This window comes from Maniola jurtina, chromosome 16 (assembly GCF_905333055.1).
Source record: "Maniola jurtina chromosome 16, ilManJurt1.1, whole genome shotgun sequence".
NCBI lineage: Eukaryota > Metazoa > Arthropoda > Insecta > Lepidoptera > Nymphalidae > Maniola > Maniola jurtina.
Window position 1 is genome coordinate 7,537,854 of NC_060044.1, and position 16,750 is coordinate 7,554,603.

General features: G+C 36.6%; 2 protein-coding genes across 4 annotated transcripts; one reads left to right on the forward strand and one right to left on the reverse strand.

Moving 5' to 3' along the window:
- Window positions 1–411: 411 nt before the first annotated feature.
- Window positions 412–10,241, reverse strand: LOC123873449. Its single transcript, XM_045918295.1, has 10 exons — window positions 9,722–10,241; window positions 9,056–9,329; window positions 8,817–8,915; window positions 8,076–8,269; window positions 7,691–7,787; window positions 6,705–6,982; window positions 5,922–6,195; window positions 5,730–5,828; window positions 5,034–5,227; window positions 412–525 (listed from the first exon to the last, which is right to left on the reverse strand). Exons 1-10 carry the CDS (start codon window positions 9,938–9,940, stop codon window positions 427–429), a joined length of 1,827 nt encoding a protein of 608 aa, XP_045774251.1. The 5' UTR covers window positions 9,941–10,241; the 3' UTR covers window positions 412–426.
- On the forward strand, window positions 1,672–3,927 carry LOC123872993 (tudor domain-containing protein 1-like). 3 transcript variants are annotated; one of them, XM_045917632.1, is made up of 3 exons: window positions 1,684–1,908; window positions 2,092–2,214; window positions 2,364–3,927. In XM_045917632.1, exon 3 carries the CDS (start codon window positions 2,395–2,397, stop codon window positions 3,568–3,570), a length of 1,176 nt encoding a protein of 391 aa, XP_045773588.1. In that variant the 5' UTR covers window positions 1,684–1,908; window positions 2,092–2,214; window positions 2,364–2,394; the 3' UTR covers window positions 3,571–3,927. The 3 variants fall into 3 exon arrangements, with proteins under 3 accessions (XP_045773589.1, XP_045773588.1, XP_045773587.1); XM_045917633.1 differs by lacking the exon at window positions 2,092–2,214 and having other exon boundaries at window positions 1,672–1,777; XM_045917631.1 differs by lacking the exon at window positions 2,092–2,214.
- Window positions 10,242–16,750: the final 6,509 nt, after the last annotated feature.

A 16,750-nucleotide genomic window follows, 5' to 3' on the forward strand; every position in this document is an offset into this window, starting at 1 on the left:
ATCCAGACAGTGTGTCTATCTGTCTGTCTGCTACCTTTTCACGGCCCAACAGTGTATCTGACGAAAGGTACACGGTTAGCTTATATTCCGGGGGCGGACATAGGCTACTTTTTATCACGGAAAATCAAAGATTTCCCGCGGGATTCTTAAAGACCCATCCACTTAACCGATTTGTATGAAATTTGGTACCGAAGTAGCTTGCGTCTCTGTAATCGAAATAGGCAACTTTTTATCCCGGAAAATCAAACAGTTCCTACGGGATCTTTAAAAACCTAAATCCACGCGGACGAAGTCGCGGGCATCCTCTAGTTTCGAAATAAAATAATAAATATATGATGCAAATTCTTGATTTTTAATTATCTACAACATAATTAAATTATTATACAAATTGATAAACAACAATTTGGGACACTCTATTGTTCTTTATTATAAATTATTTTGGATGAAGTCCTTGAATGCCGTAACTCGGGCGTAAGCAGCAGGTAGGCGCAGGTCCAAAGCAGATCCAAACGATACAACACCAATCTGTGAAAGAACAAAAGTTTACTAGCGTGCCATAATATTCATCTAGGGCTATTCATATTGGACGATTCTAGGTTAACGGAAAGTTGGTACCTACCTACACTATAGGCTATAGGTTTTGATTCCCTCGACGGATCTCATTTCTATCTGTCTGTCCGTCCGTCCATCCTTCTGTTCGGTCCGTTTGTCAGTCGTCAGTCTATTAATAATTCTTTCACTATTAGGAAGCTACTTTAAACAAAAGAAACAGGCTATAGGTAGGTATGCACAACGGACAAACTCACAGGCAAAAGCTAGTTATAAGTTTAATAAGTTTTATACCGTTATAAGTATAATTGTGAATTCTAATGGTTATGGAATTCTATATGGTTGCAAGCGGGAGATTCTCTGAGTTTGACTCCCCGCAGAAGCAATTCGAGTTTTTTAAATTGTCTCTAATATCTAGTGGGAGAGGCTTTGCAGCGGCGTAGCTGTCTAGGGGCTAGGCGGAGCAGTACCCCGGGGCTCTCAAGCTCAGGGTGGCCTCGAATCCTTACCAGAAAATCTCGATCGAACTGAACTTTTGAAAATTTCTCCCATTTTCAAAATAAATGTGACAGGTTGCAGCCCGACTTTAATCATGGCAACTCCGTTGAGAGAAATTCGAAAGTTATAGGTACCAAGGGAATTCCCCTAAATTCTTTCTGTGGTTTTGCAGTGTTGTCAATTACAAAATCGAACGACCGTCGCTTTTTGAGCATGCCAATAATAAACATGCTTATTATTAGCATTTACACACATGCTACTAGGTCGCATAATTGCTCGAAAAATGCATGCTTTTGTGCTAATAATAATGAGCATATGTATTTGTACCTTTACAAAATAATTTATTTGAAGCTTCGTATTCTGATTACATACTCTTTGGTAATCCTTCGTCATTCGCAGGTTTCGCAGGCTGCAGCCTGTCAAGCGTCGCATTTGTTATTGGATCATTATTGGATGGTTATTGGTCTGTGAGTTGCACTGGCAGTTTCCGTCAGTTTCCGTACATACTCTTTGGTTTCCGTCATAGACAAAGAGTAAATAAATGTATGTCATAGAGAAAAGCAAGGAACATAGATACCATATTAGTATATTATCTATGATAGATACTACTTACCACCTACCAGAAACAAAACTAGGTACGTACTTACTGTCTTGGAGTAAAACATAAATTACTAATTAGTAATTTAAAATTTTAAATTACAATACGATTGCGTGTTGAGTAAACTGTACAGTAAGTTTCCGTTTTTTGCCCCAAATTTTCTTTGCAAGCTTTTTGTGATTTATTTAATATAAAGTAATAAAGTAAAATACAATTAGGTAGTACAATAAGCAATCAAAATAATGATATCCTACATCCCGCCGGTAAGTAACTACTTTATATATATTTGTTCTCACTAAAATGGCAGAGTTCAAATAAATTAGTACCTACTATTACAATTAATAATACTAAATTACTATTATTATTAGTATAAATTAGTATTAGTAAATAACTTTGCGTTATGTGTACCTATTTTATTCATCGACTTATTCGTGATTATTGCATAGACTCGAGACCGTAAACAACTACCGTGATTGACTTGGGCTGATGAAGCTTTTTAATTTATGATTCGCTTTGGAGAACCTGAATTTCAACAGCCAAGTTTATAACGTCTGTGAGGTGAGGGGAGGGTAAGTTCTGCCCAATTTTTGAATGGAAAGGGATAGGTACTGATGACCGATTAATAAAAACCTGCCAGACCTGAATATAGGAAAATATAAAAACCTCTCAGACCAGAAATAAGAGAATAAAGTTAGTTTATTTTCGTATTTGTCCCCAGATATCCAAAGAGTATGTAATCACTACTAACAATGGAAGAACTTAAAGAGATAGTGGATAGTACTGAAAAAAACCAACTACACGAAAATTCAGACCATTGGGTGGATATCACCTATTTAGTCAACCCGCATTTGTTTTACACACGCCTAACTAAAAATAGGGCTGCTGTACAAAAAATTCAAGCAATAAAGCCTGTATTAAAATGTTGTAGTGTGGATGTGCATGATATAGTACTTTTTAATTTGGAGAGAGATTCAGAGAATCCAAAATATGCTAGAGGTGAAGTTATTGATGTGGACCAAGCTGGAGATACCATAAAATGTACCTTACTCGCTATAGACTATGGATTTCGTGAAAAGGATGTACCTCTGGATCAAATTTGGAAGTGTGACAAGTTATTATCGGGTATTCCTCCTCTAGCATTCAAATGTAAGCTCGCTAATTGTGGTCCGAGGGAGGAAGATTGGAAAAAGGAAGAAATTGATGCTTTCAAACTTTTTGCTGGAGATGGGCTTGCCAAAATAGTAGTAGTAAAGAAAACTGTGGACTTTCTGGTGGTCACACTGTACAACAATGGAGAACTGGATGATGTTGCAAGTGTGCTTGTATTGACAAGTTTCACTGGAATGGGGTACATTCGCAGTGACTTAAATCTGATTGAGCCCAAAACATCAAAAGTTCTAAAAACAGTCACACACTATAATTTCAAAAAAATTAAAACTGGTGATACACTTCATGTCCGAGTACTATCAGGTAAATCACTCGCTGCTTTCTATGTGGCAGATGTATTAGATTACAGGAAGTACTTAGATGAGTGTGACTTCCTTACACAACTATCAAAACAGGAAGCTCCAATTGATGAAACCTGTGTTAAATGCGGTGCTGTAGTTTGTGTCAATGACTACAATGACAAAAAATATAAACGGGGCGTAATAAAGAAAGTATATAGTCAAAATGATACAGCTCTGGTGCAACTGGTTGATTTGGGCAAAGAACAAGTTTTCAGTTTTGGGAATCTGCGACAGGTGCCTCAGCGGTATGTATCAATGCCAGTGGTTGGCATCTTTTGCTCCGTGGAGGACAACCAACCCAGGAACAATGTTCACATATTACTACATCCAGGACGGGAGCTTCTTATTACGATTATAAAATTGGGACACCAGTTTGAATCACCCAACGTAATCAAGATTGACAGATTTGTCCTTTAAGGGACATATTAAAATATTCATTCGCTCTTTTACTCTCTTCCCACTGTATGTACAAACTTTTTTTTCTTCTATTAAACCTAATATTATCAATAATTATTATTAATATTTAATTATATTATCGTTATTATTAAATTATTCATTATCAATTAGCATTATCACTTATTATTATTTTTTATTTTTGATTTCATTATACATTATCATAGATATATTATTATTATTATTTTTGATTTTTAAATCTAGCAAAATGAATCCATGCTATGGATTTAAGGGGCAACAGAACCCAAGAACAAAATGATTCATGATGCATGCAATGGAATAAAAAGTAAATTAAACTGAATAAAAATACCACAAGAGAGATTTCTAGTTTCTTTTATTATGCTCGCCCAACTTCATACATACATATGTAGAAACAAAAATTATTTTTTTACTTTGTAGTGGTTTTGGAAAACTGTTTTTTTAATTTTTTTCAATTTTAAGCTTTTTAGTGTAAGTAGTCAAGTAGTAGCTTGGTGCCTAAAATGTAAATTCACCAGCAAAACTTTCCAAATCCACTCGGCTTAGGAGTTCAGTAGGACTTCGTCTGTGATGGCGTTTGCTGGCGCGCGTGCTGTGCTTGTTTGGAGTGGTTTTTTTGTTAAGAGTGGCTGGTTTTTGTGTTAGTTGGTGTTTTTTGGTGGTGGAACTGACTGGGAAGCGCTCTAAAGAGGCGCCGCGCGTTTGTCGGCTGGCGCCGGCGCAGACGGAGTCCATAGTTGTATAGATTCAATAACTTGAAAATAACTACAAACTTGACATTGGCTAATCAGAGTAAAGCCAGATTAAAAAAAAAAAAAAAGGAGTTCAGTATCTTGCAGCATCAGAATTGAAGAGTCGGACTTGGAATTCAGTAAACAAGTCTATTCTCGGTATTTACAATTTAATTTCACCAGGAACAGTTCCTGAATCTCTATGCATCATCAGGTTTGAGGAGTTCGGATTTGGAATGTAATCATTTCACGAAGCTGTTGATTGATAACTAAAATATCAATTCACTATCAGAAATTGACGAATCCGCACGGCTTAGGAGTTCAGTATCTGGCAGCATCAGGATTGAGGAATAGGATCCGAAATTCAATGATGTAGTCTATGCTTGTTACATAAAATAAAATTCTTAGTCTCGATAGCTCAACGGTTGAGGAGCGGACTGAATTTCGAAAGGTCGGCGGTTCAAACCCCACCCGTTGCACTATTGTCGTACCCACTCCTGGCACAAGCTTTACGCTTAATTGGAGGGGAAAGGGGAGTATTAGTCATGATTAGCATGGCTAATATTCTTTATTAAAAAAAAAATATATATTACACCATCCCCAGTTCACTATAGGAGTACCTACTGTACCCAGCATCATCATGGTTGAGGATTTGGGACTTGAAGTCCAAGCATGAAGTCGTTGCTTGGGTACCTATTATTCATAAGTGTTTGTTACCTGCATGAGTCTGCCACCCCATTCAGTGACGAGCGGGCCACCAGAATCTCCACGGTCTGGTCCAGATCCTCCTGCAGTGCTGGTACAAATGTGGCTATCTTGTATAATGGTAGGGAATGCCAAATTACAAACTCCGTTCGTAATCACCGTGACTCGGGCGTAGCTCAAAAACTGATCAGGCGAAATTGTCGTCGCTGAAATTAACAAAATGCCTTTAAAATAGTGGGTAGGTATAGCTATCTACTTATATTAGATAAAAAATAAAAATCTAATGTGTCTACAAGGTATCTAACCTAACTACTTATAGGCATGAGTGTCCCTAGCTCGCATCCGTAGCCCATAATGTCCTTAGCTCGTGTCTTTAGCTCTCATCAACTTCGCTTCGCTTCAACTAGTATATATAAATTTTATAGTAGGTATAAACTATAAAATATCAAGCATCCTGTTGGTAGGTTTGACACACATAGCTTAGTAATTACGTAGTAAGTATATTTCTAGGGATATCTACTATGTGATGGAGTCATAGATATATCCATCGATGTATATGCCTAATACTTCAATGGATGGAGTCGACTTTTCGAGCCGCAGTTTCATTCTCCTACACTCACAAAGTAGGTACTAAACTTACCTTTCATTAAGCTAGGACAGATAAATATTTCTCCTAGATTTTGAACAAATAAAGGGAAATTTACATACCATCGTCAATTAATCCAAAGCCAGAAACTGTAGCTTGAGCACCAGCGAAATCTCTATCCAGTAGAGCTCCAGTAGGTAAGCCAATAGGTGCAATTGTGTCTATAAACATATTAAAATAGTTTAATATTATCAAGATCAATCTAATCATAAAGACAGTAATAAATAATTAGTCGATTAATACTTTAACAATACCTGTAAATGCTATACGGTCGGGTAAACGGATAACGGCTACGTCATTACGGATTTGCCATGGGAACCAATCATCATGCATGAGAACCGTACTGGTTAGTATTCTGTTTCCCCCGGTGAACAGAAGGTGGGAGCCGAGGACAACAGTGAACCTCCATGCGTGGTTGCGTCCGTCGAACCAGCAGTGAGCAGCCGTGAGGACTCTGTTGTTAGAGATGAGGGAGCCACCGCACACACCTCTGCCCGTTTGGCCAATGATGTCAGAGATCAGGCCGGCCTAATTTGATAGATTGGTTTATTAACAAAAAGAAGAAGCTCCTCAAAATTAACAAGGATTCATTTATACAAGGATACAAAACAGATCTACCTACCAGTAATTTGGTTTAGATGAAAGTTATAACAACAACGATATAAATAAAGCTGTGATAGCCTAGTGGTTAGAACGTCCAAATCCTAATCGGAAGTCTGAGGTTCGATCCCGGGCACGCATCTAACTTCTCAGTTATGCGTGTTTTAAGCAATTAAATATCACTTGCTTTAACGGTGAAGGAAAACATCGTGAGGAAACCTGCATGCCTGAGAGTTCTCCATGTTCTTAAAGGTGTGTGTAGGTCTAAATCTTATTCTAATCTTCTTGCTCATTTTTTTTAAAGAAATGATTAAAGAGTGACGAAATTATCTCTGACGAGTAAAGTAGTATAAACAACCGATGTGGTCATCTCTGAAATCTATAAAGCAATCTTACCGAGAAAAAGCAGGAGCCGTTCAATTAAAAAAATGTCGTACCTGATAAGGAATTTGTGCTCGTGCAGCGGGAAATCCACCGACAATTCTGGAGGATTGACTGTTCAAGTAAGCTTCTTCGGCCTTTTGAATTCTTTCGGCTTCTGGGATGCCAAATTTGGTTAGGTACCCATATACAGGGTTGAATTTTGAATAGTCGGGTACTGTCCCAGCTGAAATGAATGCCGCTAAGGACACAAGAAGCACCAGTACCTTCATGATGATGGTTTGAGGTACCTTAAATGATTTGGATGAAAAATTCATCCTACCTTTTATACTTTCTGAAATGTTAATTTTTAATCTAAATGTAATTAGTAAGATTAGATAGGTAGGAGTAATTTAAAGCGGATTTCGAACTGCTTTATCTCTCTCTGTATTGATTAATCGAAATATTTTGGACACAATTTGGTACCTATACCTACATAAAAACCGGCCAAGTGCGAGTTAGACTCGCGCACCGAGGGTTTCGTACTCAGGTTTTTTTTTCGACATTTTGCACGATAAATCAAAAACTAAAAATAAATTAAAATGTGTTTTAGAATGTACGAGTAAAGTCCTTTTATATGATACGGGCTCACTTGGTATAGTTATCTTACTTTGAAAATTTAAACATTTTTATTTTAATGATGTAACGACAAATTCACGGTTTTTCGGATTTATTTCTTTACTTGTGCTATAAGACCTACCTACCCGCCAAATTTCATGATTTTAGGTCAACGGGAAGTACTATAGGTTTTCTTGACAGACATGACACGGACAGACAGACAGACAGAAGACATCAAAGTGATCCTATAAGGGTTCCGTTTTTCCTTTAGAGGTACGGAACCCTAGAACCTTTAGAACCTTTTAATTTATTCGATTCAATCTAACTATGTATTTTTGTTTCCGATAAAATTTGCTTTGAGCTAGGTGTTAAAAAAATATATAAATAATTTAAAAATATTTTATTAACTGTTTAGAACGCTTAATAAAAGCTATTCGTTAGAGGTTTTCGTTTATGAAGTCAGTATAGGATGTGACCCTGACGAAGACCGCTGGAGAACCCATTTCACAGCCGAGAGCAGATCCAAATGAGGTGATGCCAATCTATAAAGAGAAATTCCTAAATAGTTATACGTAACTACTACTTGTAGTTAGTTTACATAACCTGAAAAAATATTCCGCCGCTGATATTAATGAAACTGTTGTTTGAGATTGTTATAAAAGGCATATAAATCTTCCAGCAACATTTTGTTTTAGTTATGGGATAACGATTAATAATATTAAGTTCTTTAATAAGATCCAAATTGAGGAAAAATACAGTGACACTGTAATCTATCTAAAATAATCATGTCATTCATATATTATCTTGTTTCCAAAATTGAGGAAACTCACAAGAATAGGTTCACCGTCATTGTCAATGACAAGTGGGCCGCCAGAATCTCCACGGCATGTGCTCTGTCCGTCCTTGGTCGCTGTGCAGATGTTCGATGATTGAAGAATAAAAGGGAAGGCCAATGAGCATCGCAGGTTTGAAATCACGTCCAAACGTACATGACTCAAGAATTGGTCAGCAGATATACTGCCATCTGAAAACAGTAAAACGATTAATTAATAACTGTCTGCAATTTTGTAGAAAAATTATATTAACTAACTTGTGTGTTTTGTTTTAACCCGAGTTCAAAATGTACAATGCCACCAACTTATCTGTTCAGGTGATATCGTCGCTAGTGGGGAATTTGGCACTTATTGCTAATTTCAGAAATTCACCAAGAAAACGGAATCAAAATTCTTTTAACATATCGAAGATTCAACGTAGCTTCATTATATTGCAATATGCATAGAAGTCACGGGTATACACCGTGTCTGTATCCGCGTGGATTTAAAAATGGCCTCTGAGGCGGCTCTATTTCTTAATTTTGCTCAACAGCCGGGCGATTTAGAACACTCAATTCGGTAAGTTATCGTTCGGTACGGTATCGTAAAAATACATCTTATCGTACGATTACTTACCGAATCGAATGTTCTGAATCGCCCAGCTGAACGGATAAGGTGGTGGCACTTGTTCAGGAAAATGTTTGGCACGAGCAAGTAACAAAGATGTAACAACAATTAACATTTTAGATTGTTACTCACCATCTTTGGTAATTCCAAAGCCTGACGCAGTAGCTTGAGCTCCAACAAAGTTTTCCTTAAGTTGGTCTTTAGATGGCAAAGATATAAAGCCAACGGTAGCTGTAAAGAGATATTTTTGAATTAAAACTTTCAATAGATCGGCACCTATATAGCTAGAAAATGTACCTTAAGCTATGATTTTCATATTATTACCTATAGATACCTAGCAGCTAAAATAAAAAGGTGAAATATGTACGTACCTGAAAGTGTTACAGGAGAAGGTAAACGAATAACGGCAATGTCATTACGAATCAACTGGGGGAACCAACGAGGGTGCATTACAACATCTGTCGATTCCAGCCTCGTGCCACCACTGAAGAGCAGCACAGAGCCGAGCACAACAGTAAACCTCCAAGCCCGATTTCTGCCATCGAACCAACAGTGGGCTGCCGTCAGGACTCGGTTGGGGCTAATTAAAGAACCACCACAAACACCTCTGCCAGTGATTCCGATGATATCAGAGATTAAGCCAGCCTAGAATAAAAATGAAATAATTTTTTTTTTAACCCGTTTCACCTAACCGAGCGCAGCTCGAAAGGGTCGTTTAACCGGCTGTTCCCACATTTTTACATCTGTTGTGCCTTTGTAGATAAATTTTAGACTATTTTGATTTGTCTTTGCGTTGTTTATTTAAGAAGCATGCGATTAGTCTGTCACCATTGCATTGACGCCATTGCATGGTAAATGTGGTGATCACAGAACTCCAAATATATATATACTATTTAAGTGAATTGTAACAGTGTTTAATGTACATAAGGGCGTTTTAGTCGGTATTCCGGCCGTCTCTCGGCCGGCGAGTCCCACATACTCTCCCCGTTTCTGAGAGAAAAAAGTGTAAAACAATTTCCACTATTATAGGTACTTACCTGATATTTAAATTGTCCATCAGCGGAAGGAGAGCCACCAACGATTCTTGATGTCTGACCTTTTAAATATTCTTCTTCAGCCTTTTGTATTCTTTCTCCTTCTGGGATTCCATATCTGGTTAAATATCCATAGGCGGTGTTATAATCTGAAGTATCGAGGTTGAATGATTTGGCAAAAGCGTAAGCTAACAAACACAGGAAAATCACAGCCAGCTTCATAGTGGTAGTTTAAGGGATAACTAGGTTTATTGGTAAGGTTAATCATACCTTTTATACTTTAGATAAATAATTGACTCGCAATTAAAGAGATAAAAAATTGATATTATCTATTTACTAATATTTTTGTGATCAAATAAAAAGATAACCAGGATTTACCCTACATTTGAAACTATATTCTAATCGCACTTAACTGATAATGCTAAAACAAGTAAAGTTAAAAGAATTGTATCACTATTTAGTCAATAAAATGTAAATAGATTATTACAGCTCCTAATCGCAAAATGTTTGAGCAAGTCATTTATCAATATTTTTATCTGATGATCTTAGTTAAGATAGAGAAGTAGGTACCACTTTTCTATAGTATCATAATATTATAGTTCTTCATGTACGAAGTGGAACAACCTACTAACAACACTAGTATTTAACTGTCACGGATTGATTCATCATCTAATAACAATAATTATAATCTCACTGATTTTGACAACTCGGTAAACTCTAGAAAGCAGCATTTCATTTCAGGGATTTGTGATAAAAACATAAACTTATGTTTAACAAGTGTAAATTAAAAATTTAAAACACCCCCGACGAGTGAAGGTTACAGTAACTAGAAAAGACCGAAAAGACCTGATAACTTTCAAACGGCTGAACTGATTTTCTTGAACTATTCCGCGCCTACGATCTAAAGTATCTGAGTTTTCCAAAACATCATTTTCAAATAAATAATTATGTATTTAGGCAACGTCCATCTTGACAGCTTGACATTTGTCAATTGACATAATATTATGAACCTAACGGTTATCTAACCTTCTTTTCTACAAGAAAACTAGAAGAGCTGATAACTCTTAAACGGCTGAACCAATTTTTTTGGATTATAGCTAAGAACACTCTCGATCAAGCCACCTTTCAAACAAAAAAAAGTAAATTGAAATCGGTTCATTCGTTTAGGCGCTACGATGCCACAGACAGATACACAGATACACAGACACACAGATACACACGTCAAACTTATAACACCCCTCTTTTTGGGTCGGGGGTTAAAAACAAAGAAATTGGTCAAGATTTCTTGTTAAGTTAAAATTTAAAATCCTTTTGAATATTTTACTGATCTTCGAATCCAGTATAATATGTACCTAAGTACCGTACGGAGTCAATTTTAGGTTAGCATCCACATCCATCCCTCAGAAATTTTATATGTATATGCCGAGCAGATATTATAATGTGAAGCAAATTGTTTACGACAACCTAGTTTCAGAGGGAACTATTTAATTCAGTTGAAGCAAGTTGCCGAGACAAGTGGAGCACTCACTGGAGAGTAGACTGTAGAGACCTATTTGAAACTGATTTATCTATCTACACGTATAATGCAATTATCGGAAGGATCCTGTACTTATACGTCATATGACTGTAAATTATATAAAAGTGAAATACTACTCACTCATTGATTTATCACGAAATCTTAGGCACTAATACCATAAACAACAAAGTTGAAAGGACCTTGAGTCATTTTGGTAATCCCTCAACAAGGTAACTATTATATGTATTTTCGGTTGTTGTTTCCATGGTTTTTCCGGTTGCTTATCCGAAATCTTTTAGATAATAATTATTACGCCCGTCATAGTCATAACCACCAAGCATCGCGAGCTTGATGGGTAAAACTATAGGTAGCCTACCTACGGAATAAAAAAAAAAACACACAAAAATGGCTGTTTTTTTTTTTCAATATTTCAAAAATAAATATATTATTTTGAATTTAGAATTATTAGTAGTAGAAGAGTTTTGACACAAAATAAGTAAATGGTCCTTACAGAGCAGTTCTACATGAGGTGAGTTTACGAAGCGCAAGAGGACCGAGCGGCACAATAAATCAGTCCTCCAAACAAGTAAAAGTAAAATATTATAGGCACTGAAAAGTCGCCAAACTATTATTAATAGGCGCTGAAAATTAGATGTTTTTTTCATTCGTGTTTGTAGGATTACATTTACCTAAAATACCTTGGTTTTTTATTAAGATGCACTAGGTTAGAGACGAGGAATTTAGAAAAGAATGTGAGGATTGCCGGTATTGCGGCGTACCGCGTGCCTTCGTCTAGTGAATAAAATTTATAAGCAGGCCGTCGTGTTCCAAGATACAACCCGATCCATGTTCCTGCCTGATAAACCTGCAAACTTTTGTACATACCTACTTAGGTAAGTACATCGATTTTGGTAACATGTTTTCTGGCTGAGGCATACGTGGCGAATTTTATATGAGAGAGCCTATAATAATTATTATGTTCGTAATTAAAAATTCAACACGAAGTAGGTCTTTAACTACTGTCTTACTTAAGGTTAAAAAAATACTAGGCATTAGGCCTGCAACTTCGTCCACGTGGATTTAAGTTTTTAAAAATCCCGTGGGAACTTTTTAATTTTCTTCAGATCTACGAGTAGCAATCACGTCAATCCGTAGCTCCGTTGCGGCGTCATTGAAGTACAAACTAAGAAACAAACACAATTTCGCATTAGTATGGATAGTGATTGGTTTGAAGTACCTACATATTCGTTATTTAAAAATTGTTTTGAACTTTTCAATGCTTTCACTTTAAAAAAAGTTTATTACCTAAATGAAGCTGCTTACGTAGAATTACCCAGACAATACTGAAAATTGGTTATTCGCGAGTGACTGCAGTGTGCACGCTCCGCGACGCGCTACATAAACAATGTCAGCCCCGCATTATTCACACAAGGGTGTGTCAGTCAAACACCCATTTAGAACGCGATCCTCGCCGCTGTCTTTACCAACCTGATCTCCCGAATATCTGGCTGTTAATCAATAACAAAGGCTCAAAGGATTTGAGCGCGGCTCTAACTTAATTGGTGTTTGACTTTGACAAGATGCTAAGCTAATTTTATAATTTACTAGCGAACCGACCCGGCTTCGTACGGGTATCACTGATCATCTATAGCCGGATGACTTCACAATTGTAATAATCGTGCCGGTAGCTTATTTTCGCGATGTGTTCATTCATAAATTATATCCTAAAACTTTCTGCTGAACCAAGTGTCTCCCCTTCTATTAGTTTTCAGCTAGATTTTGAGAGGGTATCAATGTGATGAATATAGCTTAGTACATTATATATAATTTAGGATAATATAGCTTACTGCGAAACTCGACGCCTTTGGTGTTTTTATTGCCTGAGTAGGTGTTATAGTTTAGGTATGGAAGATTATCTCAGTAGGTAGACTCGATCCTTTAAACTTGTTCACCTTTATTAATGGATTAAGGGATTTTATTGACGAGGAGGGAGGTCAAGTTATGTGGGATTTCTACCCACAAATTCCTCTCGGTGGCCATCTTCAACTCCGGGAACTCAAAAAAATCTTGCCAGTGCCTTTTTTATCTGACGCCCATTGGGCTCATCTTGGAGGATTTACCTACTCCCCGAGCCTCACCTTCCATGTTGCCACAGCAAGCTGCCCTCTTACAAAGACCACCTACCTATCTAAAAGAAAAAGATACCTTTTTCAGTTATCACAATTTCTGCGATAGTTTATAAACGTTCTCTAGTTTACAATTCCCGAGTCCCGCAACAGCATCAGATCACACTAGACTACATCTAAATTGTCTCTAAAATCGAAACTCTTCAATCCAAACCACGTAACGTACCGATAGTTTCCACTAAAGTGCTCCATGTACTGTACATATCGCATTGCGTTGATCCCCACAGCCTCTTGACATCCTGCAGTAGTTATCTCGAGTTGATATCGGGTATCGAGTAATCCATGCGACTATCGAGAGAACCTCGAACGCATACTCCATGTTAGCCGAAGACTGAAATTCGATTAATGTTCTCGCCACTACAAGATATCGAGGTGATGGTTCGAATCTGATTCGACACAATCGAGTAGATAACTTTCTGCTCAAAGGTTAGAGAGTTATTTTAAGTGTAATTGTGAAGTAAGTGTAATAAGTTTTATTATTTAAGTGTATACATATATCGGCGCAATAATGAGACACGTAATTCATAGATCGAATGACGAGTAGAATCCTCAATGACGCATCGTACGTCGTCGACGTTTCCGAACCCCACCGCCACGATAGTATTTAAAAGCGAAGCGGTCCAGCGGAGCGGCATTCTATTATCGACAGTCGAAGTGATAACACGTTGAATTTGTCTACCTTTTTAATTTATTCGGTTTAGTTTGACAGTTAATTGTAACTTTGGTTTAAATGTTGAGCTTCTTAACTTCTTTCAAATTTGTTCGTTTAAAGTTTGACGGTTAAATGTAATTTCGGTTAAAATATTGTAAATCGAATCTTATTGTAAATCAAATCTTTGAAAAGAGCAACCGCTGAGTTTCTTGCTGGTTCTTCTCGGCAGGAAAGGCGTTCCGAACCAGTGGTAGATTCATTTGATGATTCAAAAGTATTTGTAAAGGTTTATTTGGATAAAAGTAATATTAAAGATGGTTAAAAGTTTGATAATAAACTGTGATGAATAATAACAATGGCGCGAGTTTTATTGGATTAACTTATCTTAAATCTAACAGTGCACCAGGATTGGACAATATTCCAACTAAGTTTCTTAAACTGGCCATACATATAATTGCACCAATAATTTGTCACTTAGCTAATCTCTGTTTCAAGTTAGGTGTATTTCCTTCAATTTTGAAACAGTCCATCGTTACACCAGTATTTAAAAGTGGAGATAGTAAGGATATTAATAATTACAGGCCAATTTCTGTTTTACCATCCATTGCGAAAGTCTTAGAAAAATTAATAAATTCAAGATTAATTAATTATTTGAATAAATTTAATATTCTCTCTAATTCCCAATATGGATTTAGACAAGGAAAATCCACAGAGGATGCAGTAATAGCGCTAACATCACTTATTTCAGAACACTTAGACAAAGGTAAAAAATGTTTAACCGTTTTCCTGGACATAAAAAAAGCATTTGATACTGTTTCTGTGCCTCTGCTTATACATAAACTTGAAAAAATTGGCATTAGAGATAAAGCACTGTTATTACTCAAAGATTATCTGCATGATAGAACTCAGCGGGTCAAAATCGGGGATTATGTTAGCGATGACTCTAATTTGACATTTGGCGTCCCTCAAGGTAGTGTATTAGGACCAACTCTGTTTCTAATATACATAAATGACTTGTGTAATTTAAAACTTGACGGTGGCCATGTGTTCTCTTATGCAGATGATACTGCTATAGTGTTCTCAAGTACGTCATGGAACTCTGTTAGAAAGATGGTTGAATCAGGCCTTTCAAAAATCTCTCAATGGCTACAGTCTAACCTTTTAACGTTAAATACTGAAAAATCGAATTATATATGTTTTACAATCAATTCAAAAACTCAGCCTAGCAATGATTTCCAAGTTAAGATTCATAAATGTAATAATCTAAGTTCTGTAAACTGTAACTGTCCTGTCCTTAGTAAAGTAAGCACAATCAAATATCTTGGCATAATGTTAGATTGGCGACTCTCGTGGCATCCGCATGTCGAATTTGTAAATGGCAGAATCAGGAAACTTATCTGGATTTTTAAAACTCTGAGGCATGTGACGACGAAAAAATTGTTAACGCAGATTTATGTAACATTGGGTCAATCCATCTTGGGATACTGCATCCCAGTATGGGGTGCAGCTTCAAAAATAAAGTTTCTTGAAGTGGAACGAGGTCAAAGGTCCTTACTGAAAGTAATGTTTTTCAAACCATATAGATTTCCAACTTTAGACCTGTATAGACAAAGTGAATTGCTAACGGTTCGAAAATTGTATATATTATTCTCATTATTGAAAGTGCATAAAAATGTACCTTTTGAAACTGACAAACTTAAAAAGACGAGAAGGAACAAGGTTTTATATTCAATTCCAAGTAAAACAAAATTTGCGTCACAGCAATTTAATAGGAAATCGAGTCATCTTTACAACATAGTTAATAATAAATTAAATATTTATCCATTATCATTTCATAATTGCAAAAAAGTTCTTGTTGAGTGGTTGCTTAAATTAAATTATCATGAAACCGAAGATCTGATGCAACAAGTGCATACTTAACAAAAAGTGCACGTACTTTCATGTCCAAAATTTAAATTCACATTTATTTATTTTTAAAGCACTGAGCTTTAAATCCCAAGCACTGTCACGTACCTACACACATCCATGCACACGGTCACACCCACACAAACACCCACCCACCCACCCACCCACCCACACACACACGCACGCACGCACACACACACACACACACACACACACGCACACACACACACACACACACACACACACACACACACACATCTTGTATTTAGCAGTAGATTTACTATTTAATTTTATATAACTGTAACTCTAAAATTACCTATTATTGCTTATTTTTTACTCTCATTTGTTTAATAATTAATTTGCTTATTACTTTTAGAAACTACTTATTTATTTCCATTGTAACAGAATATGCTATGGAAGAGCGGGGCCGCCCGCCACAAGTACTAGTTTAATACTAGTCACTTACTGGGACGGTCCCAATTTCTATGTTATATGTAAACTTGTTTTATACCGAAATAAATATTTTTGTATTTTTTTTGTATTTTTTGTATTGGAGCTAGTTCTCCTACTCTTACATCAGAAGTGGGATACGTTTGAGTGGATATGTTTGAATCGACCAATAGCAAGTGGCGCGGGTATTTTTATGATAAAATGGCGTGAAGTGGTAGGGAGATTTTTGGGGTAGACACGCTAACCAGCGGCAGAGCGGCATTCATTACGTGTGGTGTTTCGACAGAGTGAAGTAGTGAAAGGACTTCTTGAGTCAGCACTGT

Excerpts from the sequence above, each read along its gene's own strand:
- LOC123872993 (XM_045917633.1), top strand. The coding sequence starts at position 2,395 with ATGGAAGAACTTAAAGAGATAGTGGATAGTACTGAAAAAAACCAACTA.
- LOC123873449 (XM_045918295.1), bottom strand. The coding sequence starts at position 9,940 with ATGAAGCTGGCTGTGATTTTCCTGTGTTTGTTAGCTTACGCTTTTGCC. Across the intron at positions 6,196-6,704 it reads GAGCACAAATTCCTTATCAG|GCCGGCCTGATCTCTGACAT; the intron begins GTACGACATTTT and ends CTATCAAATTAG. Across the intron at positions 5,829-5,921 it reads CGACCGTATAGCATTTACAG|ACACAATTGCACCTATTGGC; the intron begins GTATTGTTAAAG and ends ATATGTTTATAG.